At 40.3% G+C, this 26,245-nt stretch overlaps 1 protein-coding gene across 2 annotated transcripts in view; it reads right to left on the bottom strand.

The window, feature by feature from the left end:
- The window catches only part of PLCG2 (phospholipase C gamma 2), a 66,650-nt gene extending 40,705 nt beyond the window's left edge, over positions 1 to 25,945 (bottom strand). The window contains exons 1-5 of one of the 2 annotated variants that reach the window (XM_075101292.1): positions 25,824 to 25,945; positions 19,980 to 20,213; positions 4,655 to 4,795; positions 1,902 to 1,995; positions 410 to 457 (exon numbers count right to left, since the gene is read on the bottom strand). In XM_075101292.1, the coding sequence (XP_074957393.1) occupies positions 410 to 457; positions 1,902 to 1,995; positions 4,655 to 4,795; positions 19,980 to 20,175 (479 nt within the window). In that variant the 5' untranslated portion in view covers positions 20,176 to 20,213; positions 25,824 to 25,945. Of the gene's footprint in view, positions 1 to 409; positions 458 to 1,901; positions 1,996 to 4,654; positions 4,796 to 10,482; positions 10,603 to 19,979; positions 20,214 to 25,823 lie in introns of those variants that run through there. The other variant, XM_075101293.1, reaches the window with a different exon arrangement.
- Between the last annotated feature and the right edge of the window lie 300 nt (positions 25,946 to 26,245).

Here is a 26,245-nt window from a genome sequence, read left to right on the forward strand (position 1 = left end):
TTATACAGTCCAAGCTGCTGGGCTCCAACTTGGCTATGAAAGTGCAGAGACCTCTATAAAACAAGCAACCTAAGACACCTGCACAGCTGAGCTGAATCTCTGCAGTAAGACTTGGAGAAGACAACTCCCTTTCCTCATTCTGGCAGGGTAATTCTAGGCTAAAAGCAAAACTATTTATTCATCATTTGCTTCCTCATTATACCACGTACATGAACATGAGTGAGTGCTATGAACACACTGTGTTTAGCAAAAGGCAAAACTCAAGTTGTTAAAACAAGAGCAAATGCCATTTTCAGGGGTCTCATATTTGGCCTCTTGGACAAATAAGTATTTATTTCTTTTCATTCATGTTCGAATCTGCAACAGAAAGTACACTAAAACCAAAGCGAAAAAAGAGAGAGCTTCTTACCTATTTCTTCTAGTTTGATCAACAGAATAGATCTGTTTTCTCAGCCAGCTTGTGGAAAAGAGGAAAAAAAGAAAAAAAATGAAGTCTTAATCTAAGAATCATAAAGAAAATGCAGCCAATGAAATATCAAAATCCATACATAAAATTCAACAGAAATATTTAAAAGTCATAAGATACACCTCTTTTAATAAAGCCAAAATATTTCCAGTGCAGCATCTAAGGATTCAGCCGGTTTTATAACCATATTTGTAAATATATACCAAAATGCTGCTTAATACTGCATTTTAAAGTCACATAAACAACACAGGAAGGGGAAGGGTGGGCAGGACAGAAAGAATGAGCAGCCAGAAGCTGTAAAAATATAAGTGGATAAAGCAAGCCAAAACTTAAGCTAATTTAAACTAGAGTAACTCAATCAAGTCAATGATTTTGGGCCACTGGCTCAAAGATCTGTTAGATGCCTAAAAATTAAAAATTAGGGGAGAGGGAGAGGTTTTTAGAGAAATTTAAAGAAAAACTTCATTAGAGTGCATGTCAGCTGTAGGTGCACAGCAAAATACTATCAGCAGCATTAATAGTAAATATATACACACATGATTTTGATCTAAAGGGTGAATACAGCATGTTGTTATTAAACTTAACCTCAGCCTCTACAGCAATCGCTCTGCTGCACAAACATAGCCTGGAACCCCGTAGCACTTGGTATAGCAGCTCATTGCAATACCATGCAATAGATAAGAATACTTTCTCCCCATCTGGAATGGCAAGTATCTAAAGACAACATCAATGTCAAAGCCACAATTTGGTCAGGTAGCAAGTGAGGACAAGATATATCCTCACAACAGGCAACAGCGGTGACCATAAACAAAAATGTCAGCACTGGTGAAAGCAATCAGGCACGGAGACAGCCTTAGAAGCTTGTCAACAAAACTCACATTCTGAGCACGAGTAGTTTCACGTGCAACATCCTCAGAAGCATTAAGGGCGCAGGTTCACCATCATATGGCTAGCTGTTAAAAAGTAATCCTTAAAAACAGCTAATCACATTGCCATACCGTGCAATGCATCCAATAAAAACAAGAAACTGCAAAAGCACACCTTGGAAATATTGGGACACAGGACACATGGACATCTGCTAGGGCAAGCCTACTGCAATTGCATTAGACATTTTAATTTTCCAAGAAGTCAACACACACTTACACCACATGTTCTTGTGATCTCATTAAGAGATTTTTGGTTTGGTTTAGTAGAGAGAACAAGGTAGATTGCAAGTCCACATTAGTGGATGCAGCAGTGCGTGATACCAGAACACATAAATAGCACAATAGAGATGGAGAATTTCCATATAAGCCTTCTATCTCACATACTAACTGGAGAGTAGTTGCTCTTAAGGTAACTGGCACTTGTCGCACCATAGAAATTTCTTTCAGTTTTTCCACTTTCAATTCTAAAGAAACGTCAAGCCTCACAAAATAAAAATATGTCCACATACCTCTCTGTGATAGCAGGTGTGGGAGCACTCATGACCTCTTGATACAAGATATTCAAGCCACACAACCATTTATCAGCATCATCTTTAGAGTCAGCTGGAAAAAATAATACGCTATGAGAAAAATCAAAACAAAATCAACACAAAACCAAGATATAACCTGTGATGTTTAGATAAACCCTAGTATGCAAAGCTGCTGATTAACCTTTCTGTTTGATAAATATCATTGCATAGCTTCATGTTGCTAATAAGAAAACTAATAAAAAACAGCATAAATTGGGGGGCGGGGGTAATTCTGGAAACTCTGTCAAAAAATACCTCCTTTAGAAGTCTGCCTATCAGGGTAGGCAAGTTTCAATATCTCAGCAGAAAGACTATGAAACTACTGCTGAGCTCTTGTAATAACACAATCAAAATTCATTTTCTTATCTTCTATCTCCAAAGTGGCACAAGCCCAGGGGCCTAGACCTAGAGCAACTTGAAGTGCACAGACAAAAGAATTCAGCATGTGATAGCATAAAACTGGTTCATTATATTCCTAGCAACCTACAAGAAAATCGTAAAGTACTGGCTTTTAATTGACATAACCACCTCCCGTCTGTCCTAACCATGCCTCTAAACACAGATTGTTCCACACTAGACTTAAGCTAGAGGAACAGGAACGGAGCAACATATAAAAATGGTGTAGGTTATACAGAACACATTTTAATACAAGTTAAAAAAGGTCTAAAATTTTACGCGGCTTAACACTAGAAGCCAGGTACATCTTCCTCCCTACCTTACAACTTGGTTTATTGCTGTCTTGTTTTGTTTTAAACGTAGTTTGCCTTTTCATTTCCCAAACCAGAAAAATCCTCCACATGATTTAACACGATCACAATTGGTAATGCTTTGATCCAACAGAAGCAAGATGATGAACTGTGTGCTGGGTATAGCATTCCCTAGGGAACACCGGTTAGGCTGCAACCAATTTTTTGGGCCTTGGATGAGATGCTATCATTACAGCCTTCAGCTGGTCAAAGTCCATTTGCTTAAGCATGCTGGTTCTGAAATTTCATTAAGGCATTCTTCAGTTAAACCAGTTCTGAAAAATTATTTTCACACAAGAGCTGTAATCTGTGCAAATTCTTTTAACTGCTTTCAAAGAAGAACAGTTTCTCAAAAGATGAAGATTACATTTTATTTAAACATACTTTTCAAACAACGCTTTATGCCCCAAGGATGAAGCTAGAGCCCAGCCACAGCTCCCCATGGAAATGTTTTTCAATTAGTTACAATTTCAGAAAGAACACCCACTACCACTGCCAAGCCAATTCTTCTCCCAAGACAATTCTGCCCTTAATGACAGCTACCATTCCCTTTAAGTAACAATTATTTTATATTGTTTTAAGAAACCACAACAAAGCACTTCGACAAGGATTTCTCCCTTAATTGAAAGTTATATCATGTTTTCCTGCAGTTCAGCATTACCGCAACATATCTCATAGTTCTGAGTGTTTTCAAAGTATTGGCAGAAGCCTGGTTTAAAGAACTGCCACGGAGGAGGGATGGGGAGGGGGGTTGTTAGAGGAAATCAATCTGAAGTACCTGGCACAGCTGCACTTCAGCACAGCTGCTTAGTCAAAATTTTCACAGACTTCAGCCAACAATGGTAAAACTTATTTAAAGTTAAAGGCCTATAACAATGGATTAGTCACAAGCAGTCCTTAATTTCCAATGCATCAGACTGCGAAAAAACTGTCTTCTAGTACTGCAATCCATAAGCAATTAATTCCATTTTTTTAAAAAAAAAGCTACTGTTAGCATTAAAATGTTTACAAAGCACTCTTTTCTCTCATTAAGATTTTGCAATTAATTTAATTATTTAAATGGACAAGTGTGTTCCTGCACAGGACAGAGAGAACTACCGCTCCAAATAAATCATCTGTATGATTCTAAACCAAGAATCCATCACAAACTCTTTAGAAGAGAAATCTCTTCGTGAACTCTACCAGTTAGAAACTGCATTCAGCCTGCACTGTAAGAATTTATATCCCTCTTCATTTCAAAATCTTTGGATTTGCAACCCTGGATAATCTTACCTGGTGCAAGAAGTGCCCCAACCCTTTCCACAGCTACAGGGTACAGGATCCTGCTTCATCCAGATCTCTTAATTTTCAATTTATCACCTTCCAATTTTATTTATGGTCCCCTACTACCTCTTCAGAAGAGGTTTAGTATTACCAGGTGACATGCACATGCATAACCCAAACTGGAACTTCATTTTTCCAAATTAGTCTGCAATTGCTCATAGGTGATAGGAAAGTTTCTGTGACACAGCTGTAGTCTAACTCTTTACGGCTACTGTTTCCAGAATCATTTCAGCCAGACTAAAAATGTCAGGGCAATATTCTGGCCACACTGAAGACAACAGCAAATTCTTTGCGACTTTAAAGACAACAGCGTCACCTCTACTCTCCAGTATTGTAAACCTTACTAGAGATATTTAACCAGCAAAAGTCTACCTTGCTAGAAATGATTGAGCAAATCAGAAACTACACTCACACAATACACTATTTGAAAGAAAAACATTACAAATGCAGCAGGTCACAGACATGAAGGGCTGAGTAAAAGGTCTACCTCCAGATTTTAAACATCTGATGCACTCCTGAACTGTACAAGTCAAAATCACAGTAGCCTTTGCATTACTGTTCCGTCAATGTACTTGATTTCTTCAATCGGTAGGTTCAAAGAAGAAAAAAAGAAGAAAAATGTACCTGCTAAGCTTAAGGTGTTGAGGACAAACTGGGTACCATAAAAAATAGTGAAGCAGTGTTCTTCCCTTTGCTTTGCTTTGCAACGCTCAAAGTCCTTTGAATTCTTTCCTGGACGAATTTCTTTTATTTCCATCAGATCCACTAAAAGGAAACAAACATTCAGTCAGTACAACCGCACTTACCTTCCAGCAGAGCCTGAAACAATAAGATGAACAAAGCATGCACACATATATAAAATATCTATATATAAATTTACAGATCTTTATCAGGCAAGAAATGCAAACTCCACCAGCTTGCAATCCATGAATCTAAATATATTACTGGCTAAGAGACAACAGTAAAGAAGGACCAAAAGAAGAAGAAAAATAACATGTCATATTTTTGTCATTTCGCTATCATTGAATATCCATGGACAAAGTACACACACATAGCCCCTTTGGGTTTACAGAAGACATGATTTCACAAATTGTATTTACTCTAAGCAAAAAATTTCCAACTGCCACAACTGTTCAGAGACAAAAATGAAAAGATACAGCTTCTAACTTACCCACCTAAATATTATGCACCAGATCTTAGATAGTCAGCTAACCTTGTCAGCTAGTCAGCTAGGATAGTCACTGGCACTTGTAAGAAAAATCTTTAAAGAAGGAATATAAAGAGAAAATCCAGCCTAATAATTAAAATATTTGTGAGTTCTTCCCTGGTCAACTCCAAAGAGATTTCTTGTCATTTAACATAACCTGTTGTATCACTTTCAACTTGCTGCTTTCTACAGAACACAGGTATGTGTTAGAGCATAGCAGAATGGGAACACTGCACAAGCACACATTTTCTCAAGTCAGATCCCTTTTTATCAAAGCCTTGCTACATGGCCTGCATAACAGTAGTAAGGCAGCACTGAAATAGAAATATGTGCACTCTCAAGATAAGACACTTATTAGAAAACTGAGGAAGTGGTTTTCTTCTGGCTGTGGACCAGACAAATAAGCAGCTCTTCCACTTGTGGACAGTCTTGACTTATGAGCTACAGGATGAAGAGTGAAGAAAAACATTTCATGGCTGCTCTTGAAATGTGTTTATCAGACCTAGCAAGATCCAAGGAAAATAGCTGAGGGTTTCTGCCCATGTATTTAAGAACACTGTAATATAAACTCCCTGTTTTAAATGAGCACCTCATCAGCAACAGAAGACAGTTAATAATATAATGAAAAAGCAACTCTACTGCCAGTGGAGGGGGAGCTGAACACTGGTTAAAGCTTTGGCCTGTGTAATGCTAGGTTTCTTGATGCCAACATGGAAAGGAGGGAGAGACAAGCAAGGAAGTTCATCAATAAAATCCTGATAATGAAACATTAATCCATCTTGGAATTTCTTATTCTCTGCAAAGTATCCCAGGCCAAAATTTTCACCAGACACTCCTTTCTCCCAGTCATTGGGAAAATGGGACCTCAGACGTTAACCTGAACTAATCATAGGACACAAGCATCTTTCTTAAACTAATTTTTCCAAGTGTAGTATCTTCAACATAGAGCTTTTAATGTCTCAACCTCCAGGTCTCAACCACCCTCTCAAACCATGATAACATGCAGATCTTAGGAGATATCTGATTGGCCAAGGACCCTAAATTTAGATGTAATCTTTTAAAATAAATTCATTACATGACCATAAGTGACCAGCAACCAAAAGCTCCTACTGATGACTCTGATCCCCTTACCATTCAGAGTCTCACTTAGACCCCTAGCATTGTATCCAAATATCCATTCCAAAATGCCACCACCTGAAAAAGATGATCTAAGCCTACCAGTTCACAATAATATCAGCAGAGAAGAATCAGGATGCAGATATAGAAGGTACCCAAATGGGGAGGAAAGGAGGTTGCACGGCTACAATAAATGGCATGGGACTGCACACCATGCTGGCTCAGTCTAACCATTGGGAAGAACAACCCCAGTCACCTCTTTTGCTTTCCCTTCACCCAACAAATCCCTGCTGAAAAACAGTCTTAACTTCAAAGTGAAGCACACCTTTTATTTCAAACTCCAATAAATCCACACATATGTACACCACAGCACGAAGACCCCCTCAAACTATAAACTATAAGCAGCGATAAAACAGATTTCACAACCTGCATTGCTGTTGTCATTTCAAGTGGCTCTTACCTCATACTGACCTCTGAAACAAACACACAAACTTACTCAATGTCTCCCCTCAGTTACGTATACTCACTGCAGTTCTTTGCCTTGCATTACGACCTTTCAACCCTACCATCCCATTCTCCTGGGTGAATGTATGTGTATATACATACAGGCACAAGGATTTTTGTATGCACAGGTTTCACACTGGTAACCATTTTATTGTTTCTCAGACTGGTCTTTGAAAAAGACACTACTATAATTGCTAAACATTCAGTAGACAGAGGAATGGTTCAGCAAGAGAACAAAATTGGGGATAGGGAGGAATATTTATAACAAAACCCGTCAAATTCAGAATTTTACATTCCTCTACTTTGCCGGCAATATATATAATATGTCCTACAAAATTCTGGCAAGATATAATTACATTTACTTAAATAATATATGAAACGGATGTACAAACTACAAGTTTTATTAAATAGTCTAGATTTTTACAGAAAGAAAGCTATAATACAGGTTATATTTTCAGAAAATTAATAGAAACTACCTGTATATATTTTAATGACATTTTATAGTGTCATTTAGTCTATTAGTCTATATTATTGAAAGAAAAGCCAAGGCAGAAAATCAGAGGGGGAAAAGAAAGACATGCACAGCAAGCGTATATTCTGGTCTTGTGCTAAGCTCTGCTGTCTCCCCAGGTTAGAGTCACCCAGCATCCTCTGCACGATGCCCACTACGTCCAGAATGGCTGTTCCCAACTGAACCAAGAAAGGAACAGGCCAGGAAAAGCTGCAACATGTTTCAGACTCAGATTACTAAATCAACTACACCAACGTAGCTGTTACACAGTTACTGCGAACTTTTTATAGCAATCTGTCACTAAACAATTAAAATGTAACTTCATGCCTGTGCCAGAACTACAAGCACAGCACCTCGGGCACTCTGTCTTCTTACTGCCTTGAAGTACTGGAGCCTTCCTCCTTTCCAATCCCATGTGCAAACTCCAGAGCTGTATCCTGACCTGGCTTCACAGACAGGTATTCCTGGAGCCTGACACACCTGAAGAACGCACAGACCTAGACAGAGACCTGGACACATGCAGCTTGCAGTGTCAGATCAAAACCAATAAGCTCACAGGTGCAATTTCCGTAAAAGAGTGCAAGAACATTAACGCACTTCCCAAGGAAACATAAATCAAAGTATGCCCTGTAAAGAAGTAGACTCATATCCAACAAAACACTCCCAATGCATTCAGTCCCCAGCCAAACAGTTCAGAAGTCTAGTGCCACTCTAAAAACCCTAAAATACTAGTTTACATTTAATCCATTCTTTTATGTGGTTATTTCCACGGGTTAAAAAGATCTCCTTGGCAGCCTCATCAGTCACCTATTGATTCTGACAACTCCCTCAAGTGGCTCTTTAACGAGACTGGCCTCCAAGGCACCTTCAGTTACCATCCTGTTTCAGGCTCTGATCTGGACATGCAGCATTCGTGGCAGTTCAGAGCCTGAAGCTGCTGAACTTCAGCTCCTGCTGTTGTGTGTGGTTCAGCAAATCAGTTAATTCAATGGATCATTACACTGCTACATAGCTACTTTCCAAAGACTGCACAGATTAATTGCTCAGTGCCTTCCAGAGCCCCTGCTAGAGCTCTTTACTGCCATAAACTTAACAATGAACTTTTGATCCTCAACATCTCCGCTGATCTCCATTCAAATAACCAGGCAGTAGTGATCACATTTAGTCACACACTTATAGGTATGAATTGGTGTTACCTTTCCTTCAGTTACCTTTAGAGGCAGACGGCAAAACAGAACTTAGATTCCACTACCATAGGTACTGTGCAAGCTGAGCAAAAAACAAGACATAAGGTAAGCACAGGAAGAGAACAACATGAACAGGAGAACTGCAAAAAACATTACATAGTTGCACAGAACACTTCCAGAAGAAGAGAAGAAACCAGCACCGCTTTTCAAAGGCAGAAGTTCTGCCTCTCTCCATCCCTGTGCTCACGCAACACCCACCTCTGGTTGGGAGTGCAACCATTCAGCACCCAAAACAGACAACTGGGTTAGGAAAACAACCCTGCTTAAAACCAGCCAATGCCAACAGCAGAACACCTTACATTAGCTGGAAGCGCCTATATAAGTTCACTGCAGGAAGGCATGTTTGCACAGATCAGCTTCGGTCAATTCAGCTAATTTTAGGCTGGGAAGTCAGGCAAATTGTGTATAAATGGGATGTCAGAAAACCTCAGAGGCTGTCAACCTAGCAAGGTATCCCTGACAGAAAATTCTTAATAAACAGTGTAAAAATTCAGCTGAGACTGGCATAATGGACCACAGGGTCTTGTAAGATAAAGCTCCTGATTCAAAGTCCAAAGTCCCTGTGAGTCTTTCAGTGTCTCTGGCCATGAATGATGCTTGGATCAGAGCTTAGAGTTATGTACTTAGTGGAGGAGAAGACAAAGCCTACAGAGAGATTCAAAGGAGGCTTACAGAGCCAGAAATCAGGCCATGAGCATTATTTACTTTGGCAGGTATTTTCAATAGGTCTCAAGAAGGCTAAAGGGAAACAACTGGCAATGTTTCAGAGAGGAAAATAAGGGGCTTTCATCACGTAAGTGCTGTGGACCGAGACACCGGGTGGGCATTCTCTATACAAATATGTTTGCATTTTCATGTGTGTATATATATAGGAATATCCTGCACTAAAGAACGGAGTTTTCAGAATTCACTTCCCCCCCCACCCCAACAATTTGCATTACAAAATATTCCAAAGAAGATTTCATTTCAGAAAGGCAGAAACTGCCCCCTGCAATGCAGGCTATGTGCAAATGAGCTCCCAGTGAATGAAGAAAGCTTTAGTATCCTTTTGCAAACGTACTTCACAGTAGTAAGTGAGGACAATGGCTTTGTTCTCACTTCTGCAGAATTAAAGATTAACTATACAAGATGTGTCTTAACAGCCTGTTTTATTGAAGCAGCAATGAAACACAGATCTTGTGCAACTCTAAAGGGAACAAGGTGAGGCTTCTCTCAGAGAAGGAAAAGGTCACATGAAAGCAGACATCTCGTGCAGCATGACAGTACAGAAGTGGCATGGAAAGTAATTCAGCTCATACAAACAGTGAAATTTAGTGACACATTCAGTGGCCCAAGGAAGTCATTACAGGTACACTACAAAATTATCTGAAAACACAGTTACAAGGATGGAACATGAGTTCATCGTGGAGAACACCATGTGTGGTACATCTTGAGAAAACACACATGACTACCTTTGCAAGGGGTCCTCTGGGGATTTAGCTGTGTGACTGACATAAGGTTTAGAGAAGTGCACCTTTTCAACCCACAGGTTTTTAAGTAATCAGGTCACACAGAGCTGTTGTGTACAGTAACAACAAATTACCATTAAATTAATAACTTCTCACTGGACTGCTCAGCAGAGCAACAACATATTACAGCCCTTCCCAGTTTGAGCTCTGAATTCAAGGCACCATACATCTCAAATGGCTGTTGGTTTCATTTTAAAAATTAAAAGCCACCTTCAGAAAATGAGTTAAGAATAAGGTATTACATATGTGCCCATGAAAGTTTACATTCTACTCCATGTAACAAAACAAACCAAAAATGTTGCCGCGTAAAACTTTGACTTTGGGAAAAGTGTACTGGAGTACCTCCATCTCACACTCACTTTGATCAATCACATCAGGGGTGCTCAGGTCTACGAAGTTCATTCCATCCCCATTTCGCTGGCTGGCCATGACAGGAAGTCTGGTGGTTCTAAGTTAGCATTAAACATTGCAGAACTGAGCTGCTAAAGGGAAGAAATGATTTGAAAACAGCTAAAGGCTACACACGTTCATTTTTTTCATTTGACCACAGAAACCAAGCTCTAAATACTCAGCTGAAGACTTACACAAAGATCCCCTTGGTAACAATTGAAACATTGCAATTTTAAAACAGAAAAAAGGTGAATTTTAATGTTCCTTTGAAAAGATACCTCACAAAGAGTGAGAAGTGGATTCTCTTTTGCAATGACATACTGCTTCTTAGCAGTATTCAGAATACAAAACAGAAAGAAAATTACAGAATAGGAACTTGGGGTTTTCAATGTGAATTAAGTTTGTTTATTACTTTATGTCTGAAACAGTAAGAAAATTCAGACAGAAAAAAATTCTGATAGCAGTGAAAGTCACTGCTAGAAACTAGCAAGGTCAAGTCTAACAGTCAAGCCAAAAGAAGCACTCATTTCACACCCCTCAGCAGAATATGTGGCTACTCATCACTTCTCCCAGAAAGGTACAGGTGCTGTAAATGTTACCCCATCTTCTCGAAAGGGAAAGAAACAAATTTTCCACCACAGAGGAAGTTCACATTGGCAATAACAATTCTACTAATTAAATTACATGGCTGTTTAAGTGGGGCTGGGTGGGGGTGGAGAGGGCAGGGAAGCCTTCATCTATGTTTAAGAATGTAAGCCACTTGTATAAATAGCCTCTTAGGTATTAGTTTTTTAAGTTTCCCAGTGTATCTGACAGACAAAAGGATGCAGGGAATGAAAATTTGCTGTCTTTGCCAGGTTGTTTTAGCAAGAGTTTAAAAGCAAAATTGAATTTCAGGGAAAACATGCTACAGGATAAAATTCACAAAATAAAACACTGAAAATTAAAAAAAAGAAATCAAAGAACCTGTTAGCTAGAACAGCACCACTTGTGGCAACATACAGAAGATTGCCATTACATTATATTATACAGCCCTGCATTTCACCTCACCCTGTAAACTGCATGTGGTCTGATCTGGTCCTGTTATCTACATGACTATATTACAGTTACACTACTTCACCAATGAGCTGTGATCATTAAATACCCAGGTGCAACATTTTACAAAAATTAGTGATTTCTGCTTGGCAATGTAACACAATCTGAAAATGCAAACACAGTACATATAACGTGAATTTAGTAAGTTAATTCTTTGTTTCCATTCGCTCCCTTTCTTAATATACCTGTGAAACATGAAAATTCAGCTTGGTTTTATGTTTTTTTAAAAAAATCATATTCTAGAGGACAAATTCTGTAAAATACCTTTTCAGCAGGAAGAGAATTTCAAGTGAACTTAAGCTTTGATAATACTTTTCATAGGTTAGATGAAAAATAAGTAACACTAAATGAATTTGAAATGGTGAATGTATTTAAGAAGTGGGCCACAGTCATTTTTTTCTATAAACTCTGGAAAAATATTACAGAAAAAATGGGAGAAGAGAGATGTGAAATTAGCAGTCCACATTAATCCTAAAACAAAATGTTATACATTGTTGGTCATACCTTTCTATTCAAAATGAAAAAAAGGTGTAAGATAGTCCTACTGCATTAATAAAAGTCTGGACTGAAGAAAAAAAAAGAAATTGTTACTTTGTGTTTACTGAGGCATATCATTAGCAGCAAAAGCCGCAATTTAGGTAACCTTTATTCCTCTGCTTCATAATTTTGCAACTGCATTGCCAAGAGATCTGCATCTCTGCTATTCCGAAACACAGGTATCTCATGCTCTGAGAAACAGAAAGTTTCCAGAACTAGTGAACACTAACACATCTCTTCCCTTCTCTCTTTCAACATTACCTATACCCTAACCTCTTGGTCTACATACAGAAAGAGCATTTTACAGCTGCTATACTATATGACCTCTTCCTAAATATGGCCCTCCAATGCTTTAAACCTGATTCTTCTTGTGTGCCTGCACAAATAAATGGTCACTAGAATGGTTTTTTTCTTGAGTATTTTGCAATAAATCAAGAACATCAAAAAAGATAGGTGATCTTTCTTTTCCAAAAATGATGGGATTAAATTTGGTTTAAATCACTTTACAGAAGCAGGACACCTCTTCACATTAAAAAAAAAAATTCCTAGGTAATCATAAAAAGAGAAGTCATGTCCTCAACAGAATCTTCCTTAAAATAATTCAATTACCTCATTACAGAGAATCACACACTTGCACATTCAAGGAAGGCACCACTGATTTCTCAGAGCATAAATTCTACTGGCTGTGAATCATCACTTAACACAAGTATTCATGGAAGAGTATGCAGAAACTCACATATATTCCAGTGACTAATCAAACTCTATTCGCCACAAACTTTCCCTTAATAATTGTCCTTAAAGCACTTTGCATCTGATAAAGAATTTAATATCCGTTATGGATCAGCTTCCTGGAGATTTACACCTTGCCACCTACTTGCTCTACAAGCTTAAATACTATAACCTCTTTTGGCCCTAATTTATTCACATGCATATAAATGCGTATACCACAATACGGGGAAATCTGGGAGGCCTTATTTGGCAGTACTGAAATGTACTCTGTCAGCAAACCCCAGGTGTCAGCTGCAGAGACACATTTCTTAGCAGAGTATTGACAAGTGCTTCTCACGCTTGGCCACTCCTTCCTTCCCCTCTGCCTTTCACTGCTGTCCAGTAGTTCCCTCAACCTCTACCTCAGCTATGACAGTATACTTGTTTGTGGGCCATTTGGTATCCTAGCAAAGAAACAGCACAGCAGAGTAGCTCACAGAAAGGCAGAAAGTGACCCCCAGATTCCACGGGGATGTACAACACACGTCCATCGTGTGGCCAGCCTGCAACAGTTTGAAGTGGGGAGAAACAACACAGGGCGTGTGTGTGACCCAAGGGCCACCACGCAGACCCACACAGCTGTAAATTGTAAAGAGTAAATGTACAACAAAAATATACAGCAGAACCATAAGGAAGTTACACGCTGAGCAATATACTGGAATAAATCATGCTTGTAAGTCACAGCTTCACAGTCATGTATCTCGCATGCATAAATTAGTTTCTGCAAAAAAATGGCCCATTACAAATTAAACAAGCAAATCAATTCCTTCCATACAAGGAAACTGAAGCTTCCTTCTCTCATGTGTTGGTAAAGCAAAAGTTAGTTTAGCTCTACTATAATTACCAAGATCTGTAGTTCTTAAACAGCAAACCCATGAACATACAATGTCAATAAAATGGGTAAATGATCCATTGCCAAGTCATACTGGGTCCCACTTGCGCTACCGTATCACTCAATGAAAAATACATTCCCCTACCACACAACCAAAGTACCAAAGTTGCCAAATGCCTTCCCTGCCACCAGGCAGCTTCTAAGTCAGGCTGTGCTACAGCAAGGGAAGGGTGGGGGGGGCGAAGACTGTGGTCCACCCTAGACTTCTAACAGATTTGCTTATTTTTCCTGGCAATGGTATCTGATGCCAGCTGCCAATCTATCGCCATGGGTTTTAGACCCATGACCCTGCAAAAAGTACTCCTTTATTTCTGTGCTTTTATACTCAAAATTCATCTCAAAGTTCAAATTATATTTTTACGTTTACAACGTTTTGCAACAGAACTCACATACTTAAACCAACTGTGTAGATGAAAGAAACAAAGCACAAAAACCCCATGCTGTCACAGAGTTAGGAAGCTGGTATTATTATGCTTTTTATGTATCCGATGGCCAGAGCAAGAGACTCCAGCAGACAGTAATTCAGAGCAGGAGCTAAACTTTGTTCTGGAGGAGCCCTTCATTCTCTCAGCTGACCATGCGGACAGACAGGTGAGACTAGCCTTGTAAGTTATCTGCTTAATATTAGGCTGTGAAAATATCACCTCAAAGTTCTTTCACACACAATCAGAAATACCATTCCTATGCATAACCCTCACTCCCCAAGACCCCATGCATTCTGCATTCGAGTCGCTAACCTTTCACCAGGCCAGTCTGTCCATGGGGCAGTACTACTGCACTCACCAAAACTTACTTCTGATCCAAGAAATGGAGCAAATGTCTCCTACTGAAATAATAATAGGGGCTCCACTGAAACCAGAGTTAGTGTGCATACCAAGAAATATAAATGGGGGGGAGGGGGGCAGGGGAACCCACAATGGCTTCAGAGCATGGGTGATGTGAAGTATTAACACCTCACACTGCAATATACAAAGCACAACAAGGGAGAAAAAAAACAAGCAAGCAAAAACCACATGACTCCTCAAGGGAAAAACATTTGTCATCAGAAGTTAAACCAATATTTTGGCACTGACGACCTATGTAACTTAGAATCAATAGCGCTGAGATTCTGAGCCTCATGAGTGGTTCCCATAGTCCACCTAGCAAACTTTAGGTTATCTTTAACAGTTTAAAATTAGGACAATGCAGAATACAAAGAAATGCATTAATAAGTTAGAGGCAGAAGGAAAAACTCTGACATTTTGTAGCCAGTGTCTACAGTAATTTCCTTAGATGATCTTAAAGCCATTAGGGCATCTAAAATGTCTGTATGTATAGAATAGCAAGATGACTAAAAGAAGCCCAGGCATGGGTGAACGCAGTCACTCCTGGCTCAGACCTGCTTCCTTCAGCTATTTGCATGGCTCTCTGCAGCCCCATGTAAGGAAGCAAAATGACTGCTGGCATTCATTTTAATACGCTAATGAAACCCTGCATGCCAAACATCCATAATAAAAACATTTCTCAAAGGTGCATTATTCCTTTCTATCCATTTTGGTTTTGACAACGGTTTGTGTTGGACCCAGCTGATGTAGGAAAGGCATATGTAAGGTACTCTGCAGTCTTAGCAGGTGACTAAAAGAGCTGCAGCGCTAAAAAGCTTCCTGCCCTCTACTAAACCTGAAAAACACTCCAGGATGAGCAGTCCCTCTCTTTCCATTGCTAATCTTTCCCCTTTTACCTAGAAGCAAACTTGAAGCTCCCACGAAATGGAAAACATGGACAAATTTTATTTAACTTTTCTTGAAAGGTGCTCATTTACCAGTCTCTCCTAACTTTACAAGCTAAAAAGAAAGGAAAGACACCCCACAGTCACTAAACGTAATCTTTGTTTGGGCCTACAAAGCATTACATTTTACAACAGCAGAACCACAATAAACCCAAGAGAGGCAGATTGCACAAGAAGATCAGTTTCCTTACAAACAGCAAAATCTACTGTCTTCAGCAAGTCTGATTAGCCTGGACAAGCTCAACAGCTAGCTTGACCTCATGAAAATTGAAATACCATCCAAGAACTCACTTGACCTGAACAACTCTTGGCTGCACAGCTCTACAGGAAAGAAAGACTGTTCATGCTCAGGTTACCAACACTGTTAGGACAACACAGGAAGGGTATGAGCAGACACTGACATGTTGCTCCTTCCCATCTCTCACAGGTGGGCAGGGAGGACTAGCGCTAGTAGAAGAGCTGGTACATAATGCTCCCTCTCTGATTTTTAAAGCTAGAACTTACCAGAAGCTAGAATAAAACCCTGCACTTGAAGAATTAAGAAATTGCATAGCGCCATTCTCGGCACTGCAGTAACTCCCAAGCTAAAAAAAAAGTGACCGAAAACTTCAGTTGCTCTATTAAAGTGAGGGTACTTAGTTGATATGTATCAGCTTAAAATTTGGCCTTTTGATCTACTGTTGAAATAGCATATCCTTCCCTAAAGGACACAAACGACCTTTTATTTAGAGGAAAATACAGAGGTTTCTCCCCAGTTGATTTTTGTTAGAAAATTCTTTTTTTTCTAACTCAAGTCTTTAGAAAGCCAATGTAAACTCTCCAGTACTTAGACTTTGTGTGGTCTGAGCTACACAATGAAAACAGAGACTGTTTAAACCAGATTTCCTAACCTTTGTATATCCTCACTTGTTACCACACCAAAGGCCTGGGACTAGAAAGAGTTTTCTAAAGAAAGGTATCTCCATTTTACTTACTCATCCAGAGAAACACATCTGCACCAAGCAGGAAACAGCCATAATTTTAGCAACCCTTTTGCTCTATTCTGAACAGAAATGCTGACAGGTTTTTCATGAAAGGGGCCCTTTCACGAGTAATGCAATTTAAAATACACAGTACTGTCACACTCAGGGCCATGGGTTTGTCTAAACATTTATATCAGGATAGCTAATCCCACATCTCCATTGCACAGGTCAATTTATTCCAGAATAAGCGTAGCTGCCTTTTTATTATTGTGAGACTTAAATCACTTCCAAAATAACCACAGAATCACAGAGGAAGATGTATTAAAATAAGTATAAAAGTTGGTCTCCATCTTCTCTATTAGCAGCCTATTTTTGTGTCCCAAAGCTGAAGAACTCTCCTCACTATCTGATTTAGGAATACAAACCCCACAGCAGATATAAACATTCAGTTTTCTGCCTTCTGTAACAAGCAATTGCCAAACTTGAGTTAAAATGGAACACACACACACAAAACAGGAAGCCATCTTAACTTTCCCACCCATACTGAATATTAATTCTTATTGGACTGTAGCACATGTAAATAGCAATCATTAAGATCGCATCACAAATATTATTTCTTGTACAGCACAACCGTATTAAACAATATAATACTTGAGATGATAATCCTATGCCCTCAGCCACTAAAAAAAAAAAACAAATGTGATTTTTATTTTTCACAAAGTCAACACAATTCACCAGAGAAAACTTGGGGTCATCCATATATACATTTATATATACAAGCCAAAACAACTTTTCTTCTATCAAAGTTGGTACCATCTCCTCAGTATAGTTCCAGAGCACTAAAAATTTTTATTTCCCTGTCATCAGTATTCAAGAAGCCCATCCATTTCATTATTAAATATGAAAGCTTCAAATCCATACTTTTTCTACTTTTCAAGCAAAAAGGAAGCCTGAGTCTCAGTTAAAAGAAGCAATAGCAAAATTTAAATAAATAAATAAAATATTTCCTTCCTCTTCAGCAAAAACACTGTCAGCAAGTTAAAGCTACAGTGACTTTCATTTCAAGTAGATCAGATACAGTTCATGGTAAACTTTAACAACAGTTCACAACATATTCTGAAACAATGCCTGCAAAATACGTCTTGGTTTTGGGCAGATTTGCTGCTTTTTAAGACAACAAAACAATATTTTGCATATTTATGCTTTAGATTATTACATTCTCAGGCCTAAAGTTTCCATCATTATAAAGGTCACTTCAATGTTGGTCAGTTAAAAAAACTGCTACAGTACTGCAGTTTTCAGGGAAAGAGGCAGATGGCCTTTGGGTAAATCACAGGTCTATAGCTATATTCCCTGTTCTAGTAATGACTGCCTCTGTAACTGGAAGCAAGTCATTACCCTGATGGATTATCCAGGTATGAGAGTGAAATGACAATATTCACATTTTTTTAAAAGTGTTAGAATCTACAAATAGAGCAAACTATTCAATTATCAGAATTACCACAAACACACGCCACTCCCCTGAAGCTTTGATAAAAGAAGGTTACAAGTCAAGCACTGAAAGAGTTGACCCCAAAATCTGGAATGCACAGTCTGTACAACTTTAAATTTGGCCCTTCTATGCAGATGGCTACGGTAAATCTTCAACTGCATGATCACATATTGGTTTTGTCAAAGGACTCTAATGCCTCGTTCACCCACTAAGTTCATTTTCTATTTTGTTTTAATCTTACTGCTCTGTGTGTAACCCCAAGCTTTATTTGCTTAGCATATTCAAGCCATGCTCTCATAACTGAATTATTCATCTCCTCTCAGGACTGGTTTTATTTTTTTTTTTGGCACACCTCACTTTGGGATCTGAGCATATCAGAACCAGTAATGTACTTGCATTCACACGCATCGTTATAGGAACAGAAAATTACCCTCATTTTCCACATGAGAAACTGGGGCACTGCAAGATTATGATCCAGAGTACCTGTTAATTAGGGTGCCAGGCCCCTTTGCTTTTTCCCAGAACACTGCATATGAGCACATTTTCACCGCCAATGACAAAAACATCCTCCAGACAACCGGTCTTTTATTTCATTACATTTCATTTCCAGTTGCAGGTCCAGTCTGTACAAGGAATGAGGCAGGAACCAACGGAAACAGTAGCAACCAGAGATTTAATACTTTAATACTTCAGGAGCACGAAGGCAGGCTGCACAGGCTATCAACAAACCACACAACTTCTCAGTGCCTGTCTGATGTATTTTTAACTTACTGTGTAATTACAAAAAAAACAAAAAAAACCCTTCTAAAAATCCAAAACTCAACAGACAAGCTCCATTCTCCTCCTCCTCCTCCACAGCTGTGTCTGCTGCACGACTAGAGTAACTGGTGACATTCACAGTCCCTAGCTGTATGGGGTAGCACCAAAACTGTATGATATATATCTGCTCAGCCTTACCAGCTCTTGAACTCCAAACTCCAACTTCTTATTACAACTCCAACTTCTTTTCCCAAACAGTCCCAGTTCCTCAACTCCAAGCTTCTCATATTAGCTGAGGCTGACCAATAAACAATTCTGGCAGTTTAGGCAAACTATTCAATTCCTTTATTGAAGGCCATAAGTTGCATAGCAAATCATGCCCATAATAAATTTTAAAAAGTTACCATATAGTCATATGCAAGCACTGTAATTACATCACACTAACAGGAGCTGTATGAATTCCAAAAAGTGCAGGCTGAGCTTGGTGGACATCAGCTGTGTTCAGTAAGAACTGAAGATTAGTCCCACTTTATTCTTCTACCATAGCTTTTGCAGTCCTATGTAGCTTTACACTCCCCTTCTATTTCCTGACCTTGTTATAAATAGTGGGTTTAGTCACTTCAAATATCAACTCAAGAGACAGGGTCAACTCAGGACCTTAGAACCATCTCTTACATCTCACAGCTTCATCCTAAGTCATTGGTGCTTTCCAGTAATGGTCCTAAATAATTATTGCTATTTTGAAAACAGCAAATTCCCTAAGAAGGCAGAAATTCTAATTCAGTTTCCTTGTATTTGGAGGGGTTTTAGTTTTGGAAAGAGAACAGGTAAAGTAGTACTAATCGCTTGAATTTACAAGACATCTTGATGCTTAATGACGGAAAACAGTTGTCACTCACTAACTCAACTCATAGAGAACACAAGCATCGTCATATTCAAAGATGAGAACTCTGAGAACAGGGCTTAGTGCAAAAGCACATTAATCATATTTAAGTACTGGTAGATACCTAAATAGTGAGCTGCAGAAGATCATTCACCTACATTGCAACAATTCAGAATAGTCTCAGCAAATTAGCAAACTCTTTTCAGCCAAAAACTTCATTAAGTTAACAAAGGCTCATATTAAATCAATATTTGACAATTAAATCAATTTATTAGTAACTCCAAGTTCAGTACACTTTGCGAATACTCACAGAAACCTTCAATCTTGTCAGCTGTCTTGCTCCATGCTACCTGCCTGGTTTCCATTATGACTTGAATAGTCCTTCTCTCTGGACTACTCTTCTTAAGACTGAATACTGTCATAACAGTTCCCAACTCCAAAGTCCTTTTGATCTGGCTTTTCTCATACTCCGGCAGCACTCCATAGTCTATACTCTTTCTGGGCATTTTTTTTTTAAATGAAACTTCTATGGGTTTTCAGTGTCCTGAAAAAAGAAAGAAAAGGGAGAAAATTCAATATTTAAAGCAGCATTTTTATTTCTTTAAAAATCACATTTGTGTAAGTTAAAACTACCTAAGAAAATCCTGCCATTCAAATACAAGACACACACACGGCTAACATTAAAAGCATCCTTGCCATTTTATCCTGAAAACAGCCTTCACAGAAGGCAGTACCAGTGACACTTTGGTAGACGCGCTGCTGCAAGATCCATTAAAAATGAAGAGCTGGATGGAGCAGCTACTGCATACAATTGTGATCTAAATTTCTCAGTAAGATCAATGCCTCTCTTCTAGCTGCACCATACCACTAACTGCTTCCTCAGTCATCTAACACAGAAGTACACAGTGCTCCAAACCAAAACAAAGTAAGCCAAGTTCTGTTTAGCCCAAATACATAAAAATCACGTTAAGGGTCATATCTCCCTGTATGCTTTTATGCATGCACATCTTCAACTGCATGTATGACCCCATGACTACAAATATGATTTACATCTCTAAAGTCTCAGCATTATAACAGAAAAAAAGGATAAAAAAAATAAGAAAGAAATACCTGTTAGAAATACCAAATATAAGTATGCCTGAGTAATAAGGACAAAAGAGCGAAACACAAAGAATGCAACTCACTGGAATGCCAGAGAAAATAATACTTAGGTCATAACAAAGAAAGTATTTAAGTCTAAATAAAACTAAAGAACATATCAGAAACATGAAAAAATGTGTTCAACCTAATGCAGAACTATGTTACAAATTTCTTCTAAAGGAGCAATATTTGGTATCTCTGTAACATTTTCTGACAATTTTCTATGCCCTCTCCTAACTGAAAAATAGCGTAAATGCAATTATACTGCACAAATTGTTTTGACCATGGCAGCTGATTTCACTTACCAAGCCTCCAATTTTTTTTGCCAGTATAACCCACAGCCAAGGAAAGATTACTTCCCGGGATGGTTACACAAGCAACTCTTGATTAGAAAACCAAAAATGGTACCTAGTGCAATTATTAACAGAATCCTTTTCTGTAATATCTAGCAGGTTTTCTGTAGTAAGTATATCACTTAGAAATTATACATGTACATCAAATGTAAAATGTAAGCACAATACAGCACATATTCTATTAAAATGCTCTTTTACCAAAGCAGTACCTCATAGCAGTAAGAAGTAAGAATGTACCTCTGAAGCCTTCAAATAGCAATACTGGCTTTTTCCCCAGAAAATGGCAGCTGTTAATGGTAGGTCCAAAGTAAGATTTCCTCAAACAAAGTTCCAACCCTAACTATATTTATCTTGATTTGTTGACTTCAAGAGTCTCCTAAGACATCAAAAAACATGCACTTTGACCCCACCAAATTCCTTTCAAGCATCATATCTGCTTTTATGTATTCTATACAGAGTGTGATACCTTTGGTCACAGAGATTTTTCTCTGCCACAGAGTCAGAAGTAGCTCTTATCAGAAATCACCATTCCTATAGGAATTTCTTTATTGTTTTAGAGTGTTTGTAGAATCATGTTCCATAAAAACTTCATGAGTTCTATGCGAGTGGAAAGTTAAACTTTTCATTCTTGAAACTAAGCAGAATTTAATTTCCACTCCTGTAAGAAATACCTGGAAATCCATTTTGTCCTAAGTATTGACAACCTAGATATCAACACGAGAGAAGAGATATTTGCAACAGATTTGAATCATACTCAAAATCCTTCTACTCTCCCCGGATTATTTTTTTAATATTCCCAATGCTATCTTCAGATAATCAAAATGCTGTCCCCATGGTGAACTGCAGCAGGTTTGTTCTTCTTGCCCTGTATTACTAAAGAAGCATCAGTTCGCTGCCTGAAGAGACCTCTGAAATCTGAGGAGCCTCACAGGCTCTGCAGCCTGTGTTGCTGTCCTCTTGATATTACATCAGGAGAAGCAAAGAAGTGCTGATGATTCAAGCCTAGCAATCCAGTGACAAGATAACACAAGAAATAATTACATCAGCTTGCATGAACTCTTGCACTATATGAGAACTTAAACCTATATGAGACCTATATGAGAATTTAAACCATCTGTCTTTCTAAGAGCTGTAAAGAAAATTAGGGGAAAATATGAGTAAGGACAAATACTGAAACAAATGTTGGCTATGTCTAAAAAGTTTATGCACTTTTAAAACTTCATGTCTGTGTTTCTCCGACACAGTCTACTTTTCCTTACCCACATGTCAGGTGGCAGGTATTTATGTGCATACACTTTGGACACATCTTGGCACAAAACAGCCAAAAGAGAGATATGTACACAGCAGCTGTCATAAATACTAGCAAGTTTCTGTGCTTGGGTCTCCCACACATCATTGCATCAAGATGCCCTGGAACTTGCTCTTTCATCCATGCACCAAGAAGGAAGCGTATCATTTTAACACAAGTAGCAGGAGCTGCTGCCACACAGTTCCCAACCATCCCCCCTTAACCACATCCCTGAGCAGGACAGGTCTAAAGAATCTCTGCACATGCAGCCACCAGCCACAGCATCTCCTCTGGTTCTCTTCCTCTCTCCTCAGTCCACTACTCTCTATCACAAGCAGTTTCAGTTTCCATGTTGATAGCTAATTCGACCATGCCACTTCTCGCTTCCCCTTCGTAACTTCTTCCAACCCTCCTCCCCCTCACCCCATGTCACTATCTCCTGACCTGCTCTTCACTCAAGAGCACTCTTTTCTGCTCTCCCTCATTAATACCACAAAACTGTCTTTCAACATTGTGTCACTAGCTGCTTTCAGTGCAGTCTGTCTGACTTTGAAGCTGTCCGGTGCAATCTTTCCAATCCCTTTTTAAATTCTACCGCTTCAATAAATCCATTTTTTTTTTTTGTAAGCTAACAGAGGAGCAAACAACAGTCCCCTCTTACCTGCAGCGTGGCCTGTTCTGCATTGCCCACAGTGAACCTGAAGTGCTCTATAGCAGAAACCATGTTTTGCAAAACATTATATAGGTTATTTGGTGTTTAATATCTATACGCTTGTTACTGTAATAAGAAAATGGAGCACCCTTTCCTTGTAATACTGAAAAATATACATACACCCAATCCTAAAACTGAGAGGGAGCAGACAACTTTCAAGGGTAGTAAGCATGGCAGATTTTAGCCGGAATGTAACTGATCCTTTTTGACTCCCTGGAACTAATCAGATAATCATTTGAATTATTGCATCTAACAAGACATCTAGCAAGACACGGTCATCTTGTCTTGCTACAATAACTTGTAATAACAGAAATTAAAGGAGGGAAAAATAAAAAACTAAATTAAAATTTTTGTATAGTGTCTGGTTTTCTGATAAAAAAAGCAAACCTGTCTTCTCACTTTGCTCTTTTCATTGAGAATTGTAAGAAAATTAATGTGCCGTGATTTGGAACAAGGTTTAACCGTTCTAGTAAGACTTCACTGCAATAATAAAGACGTCAACTTTTAAATGAGTATAGGTTTTCAGGAGACTGTAACAAAATATACATCTGCTCTGCCTTTTACAGTACAAGGTGTAGCTGTAAAATGAAACATGACTTAGAATGACAAGAAAAGGGATTTCTAAATATAGCTTAATAAAATGCAATGCAACAGTTTTTTCTGAGAGATTAGTCCCTTAGTATAAAGGAACTGCCTCTCAGAGGTAGCTTCTTAAACAGTTTCCGCTGAATATAATACACTGGACTTCCCCTTTTAAAGTAGCTCTTTCTTCCAAAAACAGAGCGAACGGTGGTTTTAGTCTAACTTAAATCCTAAGTCATAAGCCAAATCTTTAAACTTACTTTAAAACAATACTGTAGCTGAGGATATCTACTTCATCAGAAAAGGTGGAAATAATATAATACTTGATCCATCTAACTGACCACTTCTCTACTGTTTTGGCTACCTGCTCCAGTTTAAGAATAAAGTCACTGAGACCTTCCTAACAGTAAAACACATTTGACCTGCCAAAAGAACTAATGGGAGCCCTTGATATTAGACCTAACCTTTTAAACATTATGAGCCTTCTTATGCTCACCTACAGGTGCCCCCCACCTTCTTACACCCATCACTGCACAACTATTTGAATCAACAACGTTTCTACCCATTCACACAGCAGAACTCCATAATGACCCTCATCACCCCATTATCTGGGTACCTCTAAACCAGCAGGGTATGAGCGACGAGACACCCTTGTGTGCAACAGAAGCATTACTGCTCTTCTGCTGAAGAGTTACTGAAGCCTGAAGTAGAAAGGTCTAGCATCACTTACACGATTCAATGAGTAATCACAGAAACATACCATAAGCTCTAGTTTAGACACAGACACCAATACATGACTCCCTTTGATTGTAGGCACTACAGGAGGTAAACTTTGATGGTGTCTTGTACCACATGCAGAATTGGGACCATTTGTTACTGTTTGTGTAAGAATATTTTTGATACTGTTTTTTATTGAAAAGCCTGACTGATTTGGACTAATAAGTCAGACTCACTGCAAAAGTGAACATGGACACGGAAGAAAAACCCTACTTAATCTAACAAAAAACCTGTATATTTAATTTTACTTCATTACAGTAATTCAGAGTTTCAGAAACAGCCCCTTCTTACCTGAAGATCAGTCTACAACTCTTAACTCTCTGTGTAATAACACACAAAAGGAAGAGACGAAAAACTGTAATAAAGGCAGAGCATAAACGTACAGGCTAGCAAAGAACGTCTTGGATAAGCACTGGTGAATCCATAATCTGTTATAACTTCACCCCTGTGACACAGCTTCCAGGCACACAAGGTCAACCGAGAAGTGCAATCCAAAGTTTGACTCCAGTCAATTTCTAAGTTTTCCCACTTGCACTGGGCACTGCAAAAGGGTTGCCGCATCCTCTGCTCTAGCTCTGCCTTTGGATCCATTTAGGATGTCACCTCACCTGAGCAGGCACCGCCTCAGCACAGCACCAATATGGATATCCACCAGCAACACCAGTTCAGTACCACAGCACTAATAATTAACAACGACCAACGCACGGCTCTTTGCGCAGAGCTCTGTGACGCAGCTGCTGCCCTCGGAGTCCTGCGGTCTGGCCAAGAGCGGGGAGGGGAACCGCAGCAAGACGGTTGCCCACCTGCCACGGCCCGGCGGGGACCGAAGCCCTGGCCCCAGGCCGGGGCCCTCAGCCCTGGGCAGAGCCGTGCACGGCGCGGGGCTGCTGTCAGGCACACGCCGACACTGCCAAGATTTCCTTCCTTCTTCTTCGGCAGGCTGGCCTGCGGCGGAGGAGGGCCGGCCACAAGGTGCGGGGTGGGAGGGTTCCCTCAGGGACCCCCGGGCTCCCTGCTCCCCGTCAGGCCAGGCACCCCCCACCCCCCGGCACGGCCCTCCCTCACACCCCGCCGCCCCTCTCACCGAGCCCGCTCACGCTGCCAGCCCTCGCCTCCCCTCACAAGACCCTCCCTCACGCCCGCCGCCCCCGCAGGACGCGGCCGCCCCGCCCCGGCCCTGCGGCACCTGCTGCCCACGGGGGCCCGAGCAGAGCCGGCCCGGGGCCGCGGCCGCCCCTCACCGCCGCGGGGAGGGGAGCGTCCCGCCGCCGGGCTGCCCCGCGCCCCCGGGGACGCCCTCACCTGCGGAGCGGCGGGGAGTTGCCTCCCGCGGCGACGCCGTGCCGGCGGCTGCTGGTGCCGGTGCCGGAGCTCCCCGCGTGTCGCCGCGCCTCTCCGGGGTTCCCACTTCTGCTTCTGCCGTTACCGGGAAGGGGCGGCGTCACATGACCCCCCCCGCGGCCACCTACTGGAGCGCGGAGCCAGCCGGGCCGCGCCGGCGGTTGCTGGCGCGGGCTCCTCTCAGCCCGCCGCCGGTCGCCCGGCCTCCCGCCCGCCCCGGGGGCTCTGCCCTGCCGCCCTGAGCGGGGTAGCCGCGCCGGGACCCTTCGGGACTCTTCGCCCCCGTCCCTCCACTTTCCCTGGGGCCGGTTCGAGGCGAGCTCCCTGCTGCCACCGTCCCCTCAGGGCCCGGGCGCGGCCGCGTTCCCCCGTCCCCCTCAGCC

The sequence above is a fragment of the Phalacrocorax aristotelis genome, chromosome 8 (genome assembly GCF_949628215.1).
Source record: "Phalacrocorax aristotelis chromosome 8, bGulAri2.1, whole genome shotgun sequence".
Lineage (NCBI taxonomy): Eukaryota > Metazoa > Chordata > Aves > Suliformes > Phalacrocoracidae > Phalacrocorax > Phalacrocorax aristotelis.